We start from the raw sequence: 18,572 nt of genomic DNA, 5'->3' as shown, positions 1-18,572 counted from the left end.
CAGCAGCAGCAGCCGCATCTTTACTGCCTTTACTGATGCACTTGTCTGGAGCTTTTTGAAATATTATTTTTTTGTTTGGGCTACGTCCCTTCAGTCAAGTTTGAACTTAAAAAAAAAAAAAAAAAAAAAAAGGAGATGTGGCCAGAAATAGTTCTTAAAATCCCTAACCCTTCAATAAATCAGATTTGGAAAAAGTAGGTGATATGAAGGCTCTTTCTGATAAGTCACAGATGCTGAAATCATAACTTGATAATACACATTTAGACAAAAAGTAAAGAAAGGTGGCGGCCAGTGAACAAATTCACTCACAAATCTTTATAAATTCAGGTTGGACTCATCTGAAACACAAAAGAATTCCTTAACTGTCTATTCCCCTTAGTATTAATCACGGAGAAGAAAATATCTCCATTAGCTTGAATTACAGTGAACATGTACTTTTTTCAATAATATACAATTATTATTTTGTACTTAGACTGTGCAAGGAGTCAGAAGTCAGAGCTCTGCTAGCATCTCACGGCTTAACTCCGCACAAGCCCTTAACGTCTCTGCCTCAACTTTTCCAGCTGTGTGTGACTATGCTATGCCTCATTTTGGAAAGCACAAGTAGGAAACACTGCTGAGCTGTTTAATAGCACGTTAATAGCATTTGAAAAGCCACTCTATGTTTTTTCATTTAACGTCACAAGAACATACGATTCCCAAAAGTTCTAAAATCCAGGGGGTGGTGTGTCTGTGTATTTTAAATTATAAAATAAAATAAACCCCCACCAAAGAAAACCAAAACCGTGGAGAATAATTTCTTCAGTATGTTTGCATGCAGTGCACTAGATGGCCCTCAGGAGTTAGAAATGGATGGAATGCACTTTTGGAAGGCACATAATTCACAGGACTTCTCATTACAGAATTTAAAATAGAAGTTGCTGGGTTTTGGTTTGGTGGGGTTTTTTTTTGTTGTTTGATTATTTTTGTTTTTTAATAACATGAGGTTCATGCAAGTTTACAGCAGTTCACATGCAAACCACCTCTCAGTACAGTTAGCTTCAAACAGTATTTAGCTCACAATGAAATTCCTAAATGTGAACCATACTTAAAACTGAAATATGTGCTAGAATACTTTAAGAACATCATCTTTTACTAAGCTATTTTCATTAACCTAAGGAGTTTACCAGAAGGATGGATGTGTCAACTTGAATAGGTAAGAGATTTTATATTTTCATAGTTATATATACACACACACAATGTGCACTTATTCTATCTTTGTTTCTTTGAAAAGATATATAATCACTGTCATTTTATTTGAAAAAGTATAGCTAGTTCCTATTTATGGCTTCACAAGAGTGAAGAGAATTAACAGTCTTTCATCTTTAACTTGTGTTTATGAATCATGTGAACTATAGTCATAATCAACTATGGAAATCTGGCACTGCTAATATATTTTTTATTAGTGAATATGTACATAATTAACTAATAGTTACATATATAGTTATATATAACATGAGGCTTAGTGAAGACAAAAAAATTTGATAATAATCTGGCTTTGAGAAACTTTTCTTTAATGCTGGAACACAGCTAGCTGAGATTGCAAATTGAGCCTGTATTGTATGATTTTGGTGTTTAATTTATACTGTAATGAGAAAGTGAAAAACATTGTGACAAATTTCTACGTGCATACTGTCTCGCCTAGAACTTCTATCTCTTAAAAACAGAGCGCCACAGGTGCCATATATGAGTAATGAAATACTACTGTTTTCTTTTAGCAGTTTGCAAAGGAGATGCTTCAGATATTTTAGACGACAAGTCAGTAAACTTTGCTTACGCAGCTGGCTCCATTCATTCTCTGAAGCCAGTCACTTCCCCTGTGGTTGCTGATAAGAATTTTACAGCTTGAGAAGGTGGAGTGTCAGTATCCTTAGTGCTAAACATTTTCCCAGGCATATCAGTAACCTCTGTCCAACACCCATGCTGGAAGCTGTTTGGAAAAGGAGAAATAGAAATTGGGGAAGGGAAATCATGCATCATCATCATCATCCTGGCTGGGACATACAGAAGACTTTATGCTGCATTCATCATGTGGATTCACTGGAGAAATGACCACCTTTGTTCAGCCAAGTAAAATCAAAAACTTGTTTATTTGCTGCCTGTGCTCCCCACGGGTGCTGAGGGTCTGGACTTGCAGGCGCCCAAGGGCAAGGAGGAATCTGCTAGTGGGCACTGCATGTGTGATCTACCTGGGATTCCTCGTCAGTCAAGTGGGTCACGTTTTGCCCCAGCACAAAGGAGGACACCAGAAGATCAGTTCCAGAAGTCTCCAAGATGCAGCCCAAACTCCTTTTCTGGGCATCCCACTGGATGGCACCCTGTCACCACCGAACTTCCAGGAACCCCAGTTTGGTAGCAATGGGACCTTGCTGCCACCCAATGTAGTTTATATCACCCTGAGGTCCAAGCGCAGCAAGCCTGCTAACATCAGAGGCACGGTGAAGCCAAAGCGCAGGAAGAAACATGCAACCCCTTTGTCCTATGGGCAGCATTTTCCAAAAGCTGCTTTTTTGGGCCAGGAAGAGGCCGCTGGCCATCGGCCGGGGAGGGCCACACATGCTGTGGGCACAACGGGAGCAGCTCTGGGAGCAAGAAAGCGCCAGCTGGATGAATACAGGCATAAAGGAACAGCGATCAGGGAGAGGGGGCACCGCAGACCTGGGGGGATTTCTGGAGCTATAAAAAAGGCACAGCTCCAGCCTGAGGAAAACAACATCAGGATTTACAGCGAGAGCTCTCCCCCATGGCTGAGCAAAGATGACATCCTGCACATGCGCACGCTGGCGGATTCCCAGATAAAGAAAATCCAAGAAGTACCTTCTCGCAAAGCAGTCCTGGTAGTATTTGCAAGAGGTCCCAGCACCACAGGAACTGCTTGTAATCAGGGACACTGTGGCATCGTCAAAAGACCCCTCGACATGAGCGAGGTATTTGCCTTTCATTTGGATAGGATCTTGGGGCTAAACAGGAGCTTACCTTCTGTAAGCAGGAGATTGGAGTTCTTCCAAGGTAATGCATTCCTACCGTTTTCAGCTTGCAGGTGGGGTGCCAAGGTTTCCTTCCCCCTCCCACATTAACAATGGGGCAACAGCCACCACCTTTAACTCCTGTGAGCCTGACAACTAACCCCATTGTTACAGGGAAATCAAGCTGGTATCTGCGCATAACTTCTGCAGAGCAATTATCCTGTCCGAAGGACGTAGTACCCCAGAGTTTAGCTCAAATACCACTGAGCTGCTGGAGGCGGTAACAGTTTCCCTTCCATGAAAGTCGAATGAGGAGAGGAAAAAAAAAAATAAAAATAGGAGTCATCCATAGATTGCATGATGTTGTACAGATTGCCTGGATTGCCTGAAGTGAAACCAGTAAAAAATTCCAGAATACCCTCTGATTCCATGGGCAGTTCTGTTTTTTAAAAGGTTTTCTCATTGTTTAGAATTGACTTTAATAAAGTATTGTTGTCTCAAACAGGTGGTAGGAAAGGGGAGGTTTTGTATTTAGTCAGATAACCTACTCTGAGAGGTAGGGGACCTTCCTGCTGAAGTTTGTTGCTACTTGCATGGCACTAATACATCTGGAAACTGTAACATTTTTAAAAAGTGCTTCCCTCTCCCCTGGTAATTAAAAAAATCCAAACTACATTTCCATGCATCTTGCTGTACATTTTGAGGTTCACTACACACATCTATATCTTATGCAGACAAATATACACATTAAATATCTCAATATGCCTGTTACAAGATTGGTATAAAGTTTTCAATTAAAAATTCAATTTTTAAACTTAGTGAATTTAAAGGCAGATTTCAGACATGTAATTGAGTTAGAGGTCTACTTCTAGCATTGCTGTCTTGTTAAATGTCTTTAGCCTAACTGCTATTTTTGTACAGTCACAAATCACAATCCAAAAGGATTACGTTGCATTTCAATGAATCATTGCTGTTCATTTCTTGCTGCTGAAATTAGCTTAAACCAAATACTTATATACCAGTCTGAGTTTCTGGGAAAAAAAAAAAAAAAGTGCAAGAATGACTTTCTAAAGTCTGACAGCAGGAAGATGACCCAGTGATCTTCAATTTCTTCCTGCTTTGTAAACCTTCCCTTTGGCAGCCTGTACAACAATGTGAATGAATCTCTAGGAACAACATTTTAGAGGCTTCTGAATATTATTCATACTTGCAGAGCATGGAAGATACATTGTGCCTGGTTTATTTTTAGGATCGAGCTTTATTGCTATAGAGCTGTCATAAGGCATTAAGGTATTTCAGTTAGAGGATCTGTGCACAGTATGGCTGTGGAGATGACAGACTGCAAGCCTCTGAAAACTGCTATTAGGCTAATTGTCCATTGTGTTGCTTAATGCCTGTCACCTTCCAGTATATTTTGGACTGTCTGGGACAGAGTGTCATTCTGCCCTCTTTAGTTTTCTTTTCCTCATAACTGGCTATATTCCTATAGTAAAAAGAGTGTTGCTAGGTGATGAGAAGGAAAAATAACATTGTTTTGGTCTCCCTTCATTTTTTCCAGCTAAAAGAGGAACGGAGCATTTGGAACAGTTATTGTACATTTTCTCTCTCCGTTTCTTTAGCCTGGAAATATGCTGGACCTCAGATGCCCAACATCTAACATCTGCTTGAGCTCACTACTGTTTACATGCTTGTGTTTGGCATAATCTGGAAGACATCTATGTTGAGAAAATAAGCAAAAAAATATCCTTAGAAATAATATGAACAATTAGTGAGCTCATTTCTATAACCCATTTGCACTGTAAAGTTTTTTACATGGTAGCTTGCGTGACTTATGGTTATTCATATGGGAAAGCAAGCAGTGCAGGATTAGAGATTGGGCATGTGTATATGAATGTACACAATTTCTGGGCTGACATCTCTCTCACTCCACAACACATCCCTTTAGCTTGCCTCAGTTGTGATGTGATCTAACAGGACATGTTTGATGTAGCATTAAAATCTTAAAAAATGGACTTTTCAAAACTGTCATTCATTTTGTCCAAAGCATTTTCAAAGAACTACTTAGTAAATCCCTGTATAGGTTCTGTTTCCCCTATTCCCACAAATCCCCCACTGATTTTTTTTTTTGAAGTCTAGCAGAATACTGTATGCAAGTCCTCTGTCTGCTGCCCTTGCCTCCCCTAGTCAGTCAGAAACCTTTCTGAGTGTTAACTGATGTTTTTTATGGCTTATCTTATTTTTCCATCAGATGGAAAAATCAGGCGTGATAACTTTCTCATATTTTTGCAACGAATTGGTGGAACATAAAAAGCCTGAGCAGTACTGGTGGGTAAAGCCGTTTCCAGTTCAGTATTCTAGTCTCAAAGAGCATGATTCTGAGCATATGCAAACAGCCATTTGTTACTCCTATTGCTACCTACAACGTGTAAAAAATGTTAAGAGCTCCAAAATACCTATAAGCAAAGAAGGATAAGCCTGTAAACCAAGAAATAACCATAAAAATATGTCTACTGTGAAGAAAATGGAGGCTGACTGTTTGTGTCAGAGTTTTGGGATGGTCACATTAATATCACAGGATTGAGAATCTTCTTTATTTCATCACCCTATCCTGAGGAACAGAAAAGGCATAAGTGACCTTGCTTGGTGTCACAACCACACCTTAATTTACACAGAAGTAAAATGACTGCACATATTGCCCCCAACTCAGCAGCACCACTTGCACCTTGGGATGATGCCACTGTTTGTCAGGGCTTGAGCTACAACTGCAGTAACTGCCAGGCTGGAGCAGGCTCGCTTCTGTGTTGCAGCTGACAGCTGTAGGGACCTCCTTGCACCATAGGAACAAGGCTGAGCTCTTCATCCACCTCTTGGTACAAAATACATGGCTATCGCCACACAGTTTTATTGTGCCACTTGCTGAGAGCCTAAATTACTGCATGCTGGCAACCACTGCTCTTCCCCCCTGGTTTTCTGTTGTCATAAGTTTGGCTAAATGTTTTACTTTGGGCTGAGAATAATAGCACAGCTGTAATCAATTCATTGGGGCTTTTTTAAGCTCAAGACTGAACCCACTATTTGCCCAGAACCACTTCTATTTCATAAAACATGCAAGAAACTCTTCCTTTGAGTAACGTCTTTCATGGTTGGTTTAGTGCAAATAGATGAATGACATGATAGATGGTTCCGCTGTTGTACTTGTCCTTTTGCTTCCCCAGCCTCCACGTGATGATAAAGGAGTTTCATAGGTTTTCCTGTGTTACACCCTGCACCGTCAGCCTGCCCTTGCCATCCCACCAAAACTTGTGGAAAAGCAGTCAAAGATATTATGAATTGCTAATGTCAGGGCAAAGAATAAGAAAAATCTAACACTGCCTTATGCATTCAGAATGCTCTAAAATGTTTCAATTTATCTGTCATGTTTTCTGTCAAATAACAAAACAACTTACACCAGCATTGTAGCTCTCAGAGGGGTACCAGAGGGCATATTTCCAGTATTGTGTTGGGTAGAGAAGTTAAAATATGATAAAGAATGCAGCCCATAGTCTAGAGAGCAACTAATGCACGTTTCATGCATTCCTTAATATTGACATCCAGCAATAAGCAAAGGATAGAAACATGCAAATAAGGTGCAGAGGGAAAAAAAGTAAATGGCCTAACTTCTCTGCTTTCTGCTTCTGTCCCTTATCTATTCCCCCCAAACTCTATCTTAAACTCTAAAGTAATGCTCTGCATGTCAGTCCCTCTCATCTTTCCACACTAAATTACCCTCTCCTGCTAATACCTGGGCAACTAAACTGTTTATTTCAAACGTGGCAGTAGTGAGCTGTGCTGTTTTACAGTGAATGAGTTTGAAAAAGGGTGTTAATTACTTCGTGAAAGGTTTGGTCTTTAGTAATGCGCTCAGGGGCATGTTTAAAAATATTTTCTTTTGAGAAAGGTGGAAAAAATGCTGTAGGTAGAAGTTAGAGCACAAGATGGAAGAGTAACATTTGCCAGAGCATCTCTGGGGTTCAGCAGCATACAGACCACTTGCACAGTGATGTGGATCCATAAGGTGATGCTGCTGAAGAAGCCATGCAGCAATGCATTACCTAATGCGCATGGAACAGTCTGAGCACTTTGAGGGAGTCTCATCTCAGCATCCCGAGGTTTCACCTTGTTAGTTTATTCAACTTTGAATATCCTGAGCCAGTAGCTCCTAACGGCCTAAGCAATGTCTAGAAATATTTTGACTTTTAAAAGTTTATAGGAATTACTAGGAAGCTAGTTTCCACAAAAATTTTGAAAAACCTTTCCTATACCATTTTGCAGACCATTTTTAGATAGTAAAGTAGCTATATAGATCTAAAATGGCAGATGAAAGCGAAATTAAGTCAACCAGCTTTAGGTGAGATTTAGTGCGATGCTGCTACAGCAGCAGCAAAGCAGTAGCTCTTTGTGTTAATGAATAAAGCTGATTAGGAAAGAAGCACACTCAGAACACACTGGACTTATTCTGAAGTGTGCTGAACCTCCTCAGTTCTGGCCGTATGAGGCTGAAGCTGATTCTTAGCCAGGCCTGACTCCTCACCATTCAGTTAGCTTCAGTCCCCTTCTCTCGAGGTTTGAATCAGAAGAGCTCCACTGATTTCAGCGGGGTCACGCCAATTCATGCAGCTATGAATCGGACCCCTAATCTGCTTTATTTCAACATCATGTTTTTCCAGCAAGTGTCAAAAATTCGAGTCACTGCTCTTCACTGAAGCTGCTGCTTCATATTCCTGTAATTCAATTTCTATTACAGAGTTTAAAGATTTTATTTTGGCTCATCTTTTCTGCTCCCATTTCCTCTGAAATGCAAACATTTCCTGTATTTAGCCTTGGTCTTTTAAAAATGTTTTTGTCGCTTAATGGAAACTGGCAAGCTATTATTCATATTTTTCAAGTATTTATATTACTATTGTTTATCATGTAGGTAGACAGGAGATGTTTGTTTTGTTAGAAGACAGTTTACATATTTGGTTTGTGGAAGAATTTGTGAATAGTTACATTACGTAAGCTGTTATTGGAGAGACAAAAATAATGGGTCAGACTTGGTCCTGAAGAAAGCTGTCTTTTTTTTGTGATAATTCCCAATGTTTATTTCTCAAACAGGTTTGGAAAAGAAGTTTAGCCAACAGTTGACCCAAGTAGGCTAAAGTCATCTACAGTGTAGGTCATGCAGCCAGAGCAAGAGAATGGCTAGGATTTCCCAAATTAATTTCCTAAACACTTATCCAGGCACCTCAGTAGAGAAGCTGATTTTCAGGAGTGCTCAGCACTCTTTTCGGTGGAGGAAAGTGTGGAGCATGGTGCTGATATAGTACTGGTTCCAGTGAAAGGGAAATTGCCATTCCAAGTGGAAGGACACTTTCTCTAAGGAAAGATTGGGCAACTGGGAGGGTGGTTAAAGAGGTGGTGGAGCTGCATGCTGGGTTGGCTTGAGACAGGTGTGCAATAGTTTGGACTTTACATTCATTGGCTTTCCAGATGAAATAAATAAACTTTAAAGCTTTATACAGATTCCAGCACTTGCTATTTAGTAAATAGCAGCTTTGTGGTTAAACTGTTTCTCCTTTCAGTACCCAAGACATATTTTGGTCTTCTGTCTACATCCAAAATTATAAAGGATTTCTTTGTTTTAGTGTAAGTATAATCACAGTAAATCCTGGGTGCTGGACAGTTTAAGGCAGCAGCAAAATTGCATCAACAGTGAAAAGGAGAGTCCCACTTTCCCAAGAAGATAGATTTGCCCGTTACCTGATACTGGGGGAAATTCTTTATCAGTTTTTATACTGGGAAAGCTAATTTTAAATTCTTTGCTGAAGTTTCTTCCCACTAAGAACTCTGGACACTTGAATTCATCAAAGCTAAGGCTCTTGACTTAGTTTCAGGGAAGAGCAGAATATTCTTTACATAGAAGAACTAAAGAATTTGGTCAAAATACCAGCTATACAAGACAGATCTCATATTATGTCTGGGTAAAAAAAAAATCTTGTCAAGGTGTTTATTCACATTAAACTCACTCTAGTATTCTCATATGTCATTTCAAAGCTGTGAAATCATATATTATAGGTCTAAAATACATAAGATTATATATATCCACTTTGAGTAAAGTATTTGTAGTGTTTCTATGCCCATTATGCAGAAAAAAATAGTTTGACAAATTCTCAGCTCTTGAAAGTCATCAGCCATTCACTGAGAATTACACCACTGATTCACAGTGGCTTTATAGCTCCTTAACCTACCTATAAACTTTTTAGTAGTTTGGTTTAGTACACTATTTTGTACATTAATCTCTTGCTTCAAACAAAGAAAGCCTTCTGTACACTGAAGGTGTTTGTAATGTCTATGCTTCTTCCATTTCTGTGGTGGCTGGTTTTAGATGTCGAGTAAGACCACGTTAACCAAAGGATATCAAGTTCTTAGTGTCTGGTCATTTTTCCTGCCCCATCTGCAAAGAGGCATAATTATTGATACTTAAGCAATGTCTAAAGAATGATGAAGTAAGTCTACAGTATCGCACTACTCTGATGATCTGTCTTTCCTTTCTCAGATGGTCAAGCCTGTCCTGTTATTCTCTGGGATTCCTCACTGATCCCAACAGATAATCGTACCCATTCTTCAGTGAGATTGACCTGGGGGCAGTATCAGCAGCTATTGAAGCAGAAGTGCTGGCAGAATGGTAAAGTTCCTAAAGCCGAGTGGGGCTGTACTGACATCCATCATCACGAGTGGTCCAAGATGGCACTCTTTGATTTTCTTCTGCAGGTAAAACATTTACTGAATGCAACAATCTACCTCAAAAGTCATGTGAGCACACATAGGACTCCTAGAAAAGTAATTCTTGTTTATTTCATTTTCTGAAATGAGGAAAAGCTGTAGTTGCACCGTTTGGACTTGTTTCTGGTTGTTTCTTATGATTAAAATATCCAAGATGCAATTTATAATCAGAGAAAGAGAGCAGGAACTTAACTGACTCATTTTGTAAAAAAGGAAGCAAAGGCTTTTGCCTTGTTTTGCTTCATCTTGAGGCAGGCACACTGACTCCTTGGTTCTCCCAACATAGCTCCTGACTATGTTCACAACTGTACATCTTTTTTACTGTGTGGTTCTTCCTGCACCTCCCCAGTGCCCAGAGGTAATTCAGGTGGTTTTGGTCAGCTGAAAGCTGGATCAAGGTAACAACTGTAGTGACTATTTTTCCTTCTTTTTAAAAACCTAGCCAGTGACTTCGTAAGGAGAGTGGAACTGCAACTGATGAACCATATGGCTGCTGTTCTTCAATTAGGTATTGCATATAATCATTGGCTCTGCAAATAACACCAAACCAGGGCTCTGCTCAGCGGTATCTTGTGTGGCTAAAGTTTAGCAATTACGCAGTAGAATACCAATACATTCCATGTATTAATAAGAGTGAACAAAACCACCTGGTTGGAAGCCAATTTTATGGCTTCCTGAGATATGGCACTACTTCCACTTGTCCTTGCCTACCAGGCAAGTTGAGGTGACTGAGCTTCCTGCAGCACTTACTGGTTTATTTAAAACTGCAGCAAGCACTAGTTTTATGCACTGTGTTTGGTTGTTCATATAATTCAGCTTTTAATAGAGTTACATTACTTCAAATATAAAAATCATGACTTGGCTTACACAGAGCCTAACCACATCCTTCTCAGTCTGGTTCAAGGACAAACTGATGTTTCCATTTTTTTGGGGTTACATTTTTGCAGACTTGTTACATTAAAAAGAGCATTCAATTCTTCTCTGAAAATAGATCATCACTTGACTAATGACTCCATCTTTAATCCCCCTATAAGCAAGTATAAAGGCATGTGTGGATTATTCTGATGCTTAACATAGTAATGCCCCTGCAGGAACAGTAGAGATTGCATCAGAGTTAATGTATTCATGCCATTGTTTTCTTGTTGACCAGTTTAAAAGTTCTCATGAGTTGCGTTGATTTTGAATTTTAAGGTCTTTAAGGCAAATTTCTAATCTTCATAACAGAAGTGCTATTACCCAGAAGGACCAGTCAAGTAAAGTAGAATACAACAAGACTGAACTGTATCAGCAGGATTGAACTTTACATGACAAAGAAACAAATTACTCCTACAACAGTAGCTGGTATCAGAGTGATTTATAGCTCCACTTGCCTAGCAGACAAGAACATGCATTCCAGAAAGTGAGTGAAAGTAGGTCTTACCATTCTTAAAGATTAAAAATTTATCTGGGAGCTCTCAGACTTCACTTTAAAGTTTATCAGCAGTAGAACATGAAGGCTATAAGACAAAAAAATGCCAAGAAGGGGTTCTGAGTTTAAGAAAACAACAATCGGTGCTTCATGAGTCATTCAGAAATAAAGAATAATGGTAAAAAGTATTCTCTAGTAAATATACTGCCTTCAAAAGGAGTTTGGTGCCCATAATAGATGTTCCTAATCTCTAGTTTCAAATGCTATGAAACATGGGAGCAGGCTGAGAAATGCTTATAGCTGACCTCCACTTGCCTTCTGCAAGAACTCAAGTAAAATAAGGACATTAAATTTAAAATGGCTTCTTTAATTTTGGGAATTTGGACCTCTCATGTACATAAATACATGACAAAAAGCAATGCTAAACTATTAATCTTGCAGCATCAATTCCAGAGTGTCCCATCATTCTGTTTTAACACTGGAATTGTGACATTATGAAGAGGCTGTCTGTAAGAACATGATCTCCTCATCTATTTAATGCATGTAATGAAGTTTGGTGTGAATTAATTAGGGCTATACATCAAAGGAGTCTGTCTAGAAGGACTCTGCTTCACTTTTTGCAAAGCCTTACGATGAGTTGAACGAGGGATCCCATGAACTAGAACACCACAAGCAAGAGGGGCTACAGTGCCAGAAGGTGCTGAATGCTGCTAATGAGAGAGGAATGTGTTCTTTTCCTCAGAATTTTCACATTTGAAAATAAACACTGCCACCAAGACTGATGGCAATGGTGCTATAAACTTAAAAAAAAAACCCCAAAACAACCCTCAGATTTCCATTTGATGAACAAAATCAGGAGTTGTTTTTTTTTTTAACAGCCAGCATAGGCCTACATCAGAAGAGTCCTAACAGTTCATTTCACTAGAGTGTCACAAAAATAAAACTTAAGTTTAGAAGGCTGATGTGAACGTTAATGTTTTTATGCTTAGAGCAGTTTGAAGAGTTAGTCGTATACAACAAAAAAGGACCAAAAAATAATGTTTACTTTTCATAAGTTACTTACTAAGCCCTAGATGCATCAGACCAGACTCCCAGTCTGTAAGCTTCTGCCAGAAGGGTCAGGGCTGCACCCTGGGGAGACGAGCAGAGCCAAGGGCAAGCCCCACAGCACCAGGGCAGGCAGCCCAGCAGGAAGGATGGTGCAAGCCATAGGTCCCATGGAGAGCACAGCAAGCATCAGGCACAGGCAAGACAGTGAGCCAGCTCAAAGGCAAACAAACAGAAACCCCAAGCGGCAATCCAGGAGCAGGAGGGAGCAGGACAAGCAGCAAATTCACCCCCCAAAAGGGCTTAGAGGAAGGCTGAGGTGAGTTTAAATAGGGTTTGGGGCCCAATGGATGGAGGGGGCATGTGTGTGGGTCCCAGGTGGGGCTGTTTAGGGCAATTAAGGCCTATTTGTGCACTCAGGCTGCTAGCAATGTTATGTATTTACTCTCATCTAGTCAATAGGGGTAGAAGCACTTTCAAGGAGTTTTATCCTTCCTGTATTACGTGGTTATCATAGAATGGCATCCTTTGCTCCGGGGGTGCTTCGTTCTAGTCATTGTTTGTGCAAAGGAACATAAACAACTAAGTCAGAAGAGATGCTTCATGTTATACACCACTAAAGTTAGACCAGATGCATTCTTTCCAGCTAAGTGCTGTACAATGAATATGCAAGGGTTCACATGGGGAAAAAAATAGCCTAGACCATCATATTGTTAGAGTATATGCCACAATGCAACTCAGAGAGGCTTCTCTGTGATTGTAAATGTGTTTTTTAGCTTCCGATGGTTTGCTGTGCCCCTTACTAATCTTTTCAATTAGTTTGCATAGTATTTGTCTAGCAGGTCATGCAAAAGGAGACCCTCTGTGTGTGTCAGGCTGTGCCATTTCTATTGTTCTCCAGCAGAGAAAATGTAAAAAACCTACAGCCTTCTGCAAAGAATAGAATTGTATTCACCATCTTGTTATTGCAGTTACACAGTGGTATTGTTCCATTATTTTCAAAGAGTTTCTACTGACATAACAAATACAATGGATAAAATATTACACTCTCTAAGAAATCGCTTCTAACAGTACATGAAGTGTGGGGACCAGGTCTTCAATGCCGTTTCATGGCTGACTTTACTGGTACTTGTCCTGAGCTTGCTGTCCTGTCAGCTGTGTTCGTGAGCGCTGTCTTACAGTGGAACGTTGCCCCCAATACTTCGGTATCGTTTTCACTTGGCACTCTGCTGTGCTTTGTTTTAGATATATAATCGACTAGACAGAAACTGCTGTGGATTCAAACCTCTCAAGGAGGATTCCTGCATGCAGCAAGGACTGAAGTCGAAATGTAGTGACCAGGACGCTGTTGACCTGACACACATAGTTCAGAGAAGGCATGATCGAAGGCACTTGACCTTTATAGACAATAAGGGTTTCTTTGACAGAAACGAGGACAATCTTGACTTCAAAATACTACAAGGAATCAATGAGTAAGTTTTAAGTTATTAAATTTGTAAAGGCGTTGATAATTTCTTCCAGATTGAGCATGAGACACTAAATTATGGGAATAGGTATCATCGGTCCAAGACATTTACAGGGTGTGTCTAAAAATGTGTGAGTAATCCCACTACATTTACTAACTGTAAAGATACAATTTACGTGCATATGATTAGGCATGCATGGACATCATTGTTGAGTCTCAGTCTGTATCAATAGAGTTGATTGCTAAACCACAACATAAATATTGCAATTCAGAGCGATGGCAAAGCTGATGAATGTGTTTGTGCTTTTCCAGATTCCCTCAATCTGCAGTTTCAGTGCTGAAAAGCCAGCGTTTACGTGAGAAGCTGCTCCAGTCTTTGTTCCTTGACAAAATATACTGGGAGAGCCAAGGAGGCAGAAAAGGAATTGAAAAGCTTATTGATGTAATAGAAAGGAGGTCCAAAATTCTTCTTACTTATATAAATGCACATGGAGCCAAAGTATTGCCCATGAATGAATGAAGCAGCCTTGTTTCTGTCTGAGAGACAGTCTTTAAAAAAAATTGTATGAGGCAAAACTGACAGTAAAATTGATTTAATTCATAGGGTTATTTAATTTTTATTTTCTGCAAACTTTCAAGTTTATTTTAAAATAAGAAATCTTACATGGTTTAAAAGCAACATTTGAATGTCTGTTGCAGCTTAAGACAGTGCAGTCTCTTCTATGTCACCAGTGAAATGAAACGAAAAATAACCAAATGGTACAATAATGTAGTAATATGTAGGTACCATAACTCCTTCTGTTAAACTGTTTGAAAATTAGCAACAGGATTTTCAGTACCTCAGGCTGGATTACTCTTACTTCCCTCACTCAAGTCAGTAAAAGTTTTATTGCAAATTTAAATAGGAAGAGAGATTTGTAAGCACTTAATACATTGATGAAAACTGTCATTGCCATCTACCTGATGAAACATATCTAGTACAGGAATTTGTCTTTTTGATTATGAGTACTAAAATGCCAGCATTTCCAAAGACTTATTTTGTTTTATTTTATTTTGATCTTTTGAAATCTGCAGACTAAATTCAGCTCTTTTAAATGCAGGGGTGTTTGCACTGGACATGAAGTAAAAACAGAGTGAGGTGAACATGGCTTTAACATTAATAATTAATTTGACAAATACAGTTTATAACCTGTCCAGTATGGAGTGCAATTCATCATGAGTCACTTGTTACAATGTACTGTTTTCAGTACAGGTTGTTTTGATGTGTGGGTGGATAATCTGATATTTTCTGTCTATTCCTTAATGGGCCATTACTCACTGAATCATCCTTTATTATCACTATTTAAAAAAAAAGAAATTCAGCTTTAGCATTTTATGCATATGCTGCTAAAGAAATGTATGTTTAATTTTTGCAACATTCCTGACAAGAATTTTTTTAGAATATTATCAAAAAGCAGACCTACTAAGGACATGAATGTTGTTAAACTCAGTACAGAAAATGTTTGTGCTGTGTGCGTAGCCCCAGCCGGCAATTCAGGCTCTGGTTTTCCATTCGGATTGACCCCTGCAGGGGCAATACCCCAAGTATTCCCACAGGTAAGGTTGTTGGAGAAGACTAGATAAGTGCTTTGGATTCTTAACCTTCACCTGCTCCAGAAATAAAATACCAGCTGATATAGTTTATCATGATATATACCTTCTACCCATCAGTTTAGAAAGACTCTTACCACCTTTCTAGAGAAGTATCTATTATCTTCTTGCTGCAAGGTAATGACAGAAGTTGAATACTTTCATAGCTACTCTTGTCTTCAGGTATAGTATAGAAATACAGGGTGTATAAGATTTTTACATGTTTTTGAAAGTGCTTGTGTAATGTATTAATGAGAAACGAAAATGTTTCATGTTGATGTTAATGTGGATGGGTGGATTTAACGTTTTAAATAACTACAATTCCACTGCAGCTAAACCAGATTTTCTTTCTTAGTGTCAGAACAGCTGGTAACAATATTCTCATTAGTAGAAGAAATAGATCTCATTATAAGCAGCGTTAAAGATGCTTAGTAAAATTTTAAGAGCTTGGCCATCTAAATAATCTTTTATTTTATTCTGTCATCAAAGGGCAGATAAATTTGTAAAAACTTCCTAAAACTTAGCTATTGCCTTGAGAGGACACGTTTTAGAGTGCCTTGAAATTTTTAATAGCACCAAAGTGGAATTTTATGGGATTTGCATATTATCACTTTCTTAAAATGTTGTGACTTGTTAGCCAAGTAATTTCTATCACAGAAACAAAAATATTACTGTAGTTTGCACTGTGAACAGAACCTAGAGAAGGAAATAATCCTCTGGATCCAATTCACATGGAATTCCTGTTGCAGTGAATTTCACTCTTTGATGACCATTGCGATCAATTTGTCTCATTTCCTAGCTGATCTCACAGCTTTCTTCCTGGTAGATCTGTTCAAATGGATTAGCACACACTGCTGGGATTGAGAGAAAAGCATGACTCTCAGCTGCGCTGAACTTGGTTCTGAGGGCCAAGTGGAGATACAAGAGTGCACCTGATCATGAAGAAAAGTCCCATGAGAACTCTATCTTCTAAATACTCCTCCTCTATCTTTAGCCTGCACGTCCTGATGCCGAGTCATTGCCTCACATTGCCCAGATGTATTTTTTCCCACAATTGACTCATTGCCCGAGAAAGAAATCAGAAGTCAGGATTTTTTTATCTTTTTAAGTTATGTCCTTTATTTTTATGGTGATAACTCTATGTGTTCTTTACCATTTCTTCTGGACTTAACTAGTGTTTCCCTGAGCACTATACGTGCTTTTTTTATTTTCCTGGCAGTTCAGTGCCAGCTCTTAAAGCAGCAATGTAATTGCCAGCTAGTAAGTAGTTGCCCTGAAGCTGACCTGGAGCAATGCCTCTCAGGAGTCCTGAGTTTGAGGTTTGAGTAGCCATGATGCTGTGCAGTACTTAAAAATTTGACCAAGCATGAAAAGCATAACTGTAAAGAATAGACCTCCTGGGGACAAATCCTGCAAATGAATGTCCCTTAGGAAATGAATGGTGTTTTTTACTAGACAGTTTTGGTGTCAGAGGCGTACAGATCAAGTTGTCATTAGAGCTAATCTGCAGGGCAAAACAGTATTTAGGTTTATGTAGAAAGTACAAGGGAAAGAACAGGTGTGTCTCCCTGTGCTGTCCAGTACGGACCAGAGAGGCACATAAAGGCACTGTCTTCTCAGAACTGCTGCAGGGACCAGCAAGTCCAGAGCAGACGGCCAAGGCAGACTGGGCTGTGCCATTGCTGCACACATCACACGTTCCAAGGGCAAAGGAGTACTTCTTTCTCTGAAAGTCTGAATTTGTGCCTAGGGCAAGGCTGAGTGCATCCTGCCGTCACCTTGCCACGGTGCCTGAGCATTGCACTGAGCGCAGCTGGAGGCCTTGCTTTGTGTGCACTGCCAACATGCCACATCACTTCTGCATACAAACACGCTCCTAAGTCTTCGGGGAAGTCAGGAGAGGGTGTGCGAGACTGGGCAGTGGGGCAGCACTGTAAATTGCTTCTAAGTCTCTAATGGTGATAGCAAACTTCAGAAAATGCCTTTTCTCCATATCCTGTTGCTGTGGAGCTTGGTACTTGAACCCAGTATTGTTAATAATGCAAAGTCTGATTGCGATAGTGCTTATGAGTACACACCAGCCAAATTCCAGATTTTTTACAGAAATGAAAAATTCTGTACTTTTGGAGTGCATTTGCATAAATGCTCCAGTAAAAAAAACAAAAGAAGCACTTTTCAGAGCTTGGTTATTCACTGCTGTTACATTGGAGGTATCTGCTCTCCCTTCAGCAACAGGAGTAAGGTTTGTTGGGAGAGCAGTCGGTGTCCTTTTAAACAAGTGTGACATTGGACTGACATTCCTGCTGTAGCCTAAGTAATATTAACCAAGAGGAAGAAGCCTTACTCTACCTCTGGTGGAGACTGACAGAAAGCCAAGAAACTGCACTGTAGTCATCTTCGCTGGGTTGTCTTCCATTTAGGGGCATATGGGCTCAGGCAGAGGTTGATGTCGCGCATTGCTGGGAAGGGTGTAACCAGCGGCAACAGTCCAAAACCTGTGGGTGGGAAAAGACGATTATGTCATTCTTGAGTCTGCCTGAAAGCCAGACCACATGAAATGGAATTACTAAGAAAGTCAAGAGAGTTTGCTGATTTCATAACATTGGAAGACAGAGCTTAAAATAAGTAGCACAGGCACAGATGCCTTAAAATTCCTCGGGAGCCTGCCAGCAAGTCAATAATCTCAAATGTTTCAGAAGCTGAGGACACAAAAACTTCTGTGGAGCACTGTGAGAGCAGTTTCCTTCTTTTTTTGTGTGTTTATTCTATAATGCACTATATAAAAAAAAAAAAGATAAATTCCAGTTTCAAACAAGCCAATACAGATTTAGGGTACATTAAGGGACAACCTTCCAGTAGCAATTCTGGGAACACTTTCATGCATGTGTGGGTATGTGAACACAAACATACATGTATATGTATATATACCTTGACTTGTTTCTGTAAAATGGTCAGTTTGGCTAATAAAGAGTTGTTTATTCAATTTGCTGTTTACATGTAAAATTGTATTTGTGAGCCTAAGTCCAATTTCGGATATACACAAGTTGAAGATTAAACAAAACATTATTATGGATGAAAGCTTTCTTCTCAAAGGATTAACTCTTCCCTTGCTAACACATTGATATAACCTTAAAAGTTTTCTACTTACAATTGTAGAAAAAAACTGCAATATGTTTGTATCTAAGCTAAACTGCCAGAGTGGTATCAACTCAGATAT

At 39.4% G+C, this 18,572-nt stretch overlaps 1 protein-coding gene across 1 annotated transcript; it reads left to right on the top strand.

Annotated features, from left to right (window-relative positions):
* Window positions 1-981: 981 nt before the first annotated feature.
* GASK1B (golgi associated kinase 1B) lies at window positions 982-18,338 on the top strand. Its single transcript, XM_005438642.3, has 5 exons — window positions 982-1,195; window positions 1,758-3,048; window positions 9,580-9,794; window positions 13,507-13,733; window positions 14,039-18,338. The coding sequence occupies exons 2-5, from the start codon at window positions 2,055-2,057 to the stop codon at window positions 14,244-14,246; spliced, it is 1,644 nt and encodes a 547-aa protein (XP_005438699.2). The 5' UTR covers window positions 982-1,195; window positions 1,758-2,054; the 3' UTR covers window positions 14,247-18,338.
* The last annotated feature ends 234 nt before the right edge of the window (window positions 18,339-18,572 follow it).

Source organism: Falco cherrug, chromosome 1, assembly GCF_023634085.1.
Source record: "Falco cherrug isolate bFalChe1 chromosome 1, bFalChe1.pri, whole genome shotgun sequence".
In the NCBI taxonomy this organism is placed as follows: Eukaryota; Metazoa; Chordata; class Aves; order Falconiformes; family Falconidae; genus Falco; species Falco cherrug.
Note: the sequence above shows the minus strand (reverse complement) of the source record. Positions and strands in the feature narration are given on the sequence as shown.

Bases quoted from the DNA above. Each gene is read 5' to 3' on its own strand.
- GASK1B (XM_005438642.3), top strand. From the start codon at position 2,055: ATGCTGCATTCATCATGTGGATTCACTGGAGAAATGACCACCTTTGTT. The intron at 3,049-9,579 runs GTAATGCATTCC...TTCCTTTCTCAG, and splicing joins GAGATTGGAGTTCTTCCAAG to ATGGTCAAGCCTGTCCTGTT. The intron at 9,795-13,506 runs GTAAAACATTTA...GCTTTGTTTTAG, and splicing joins TCTTTGATTTTCTTCTGCAG to ATATATAATCGACTAGACAG.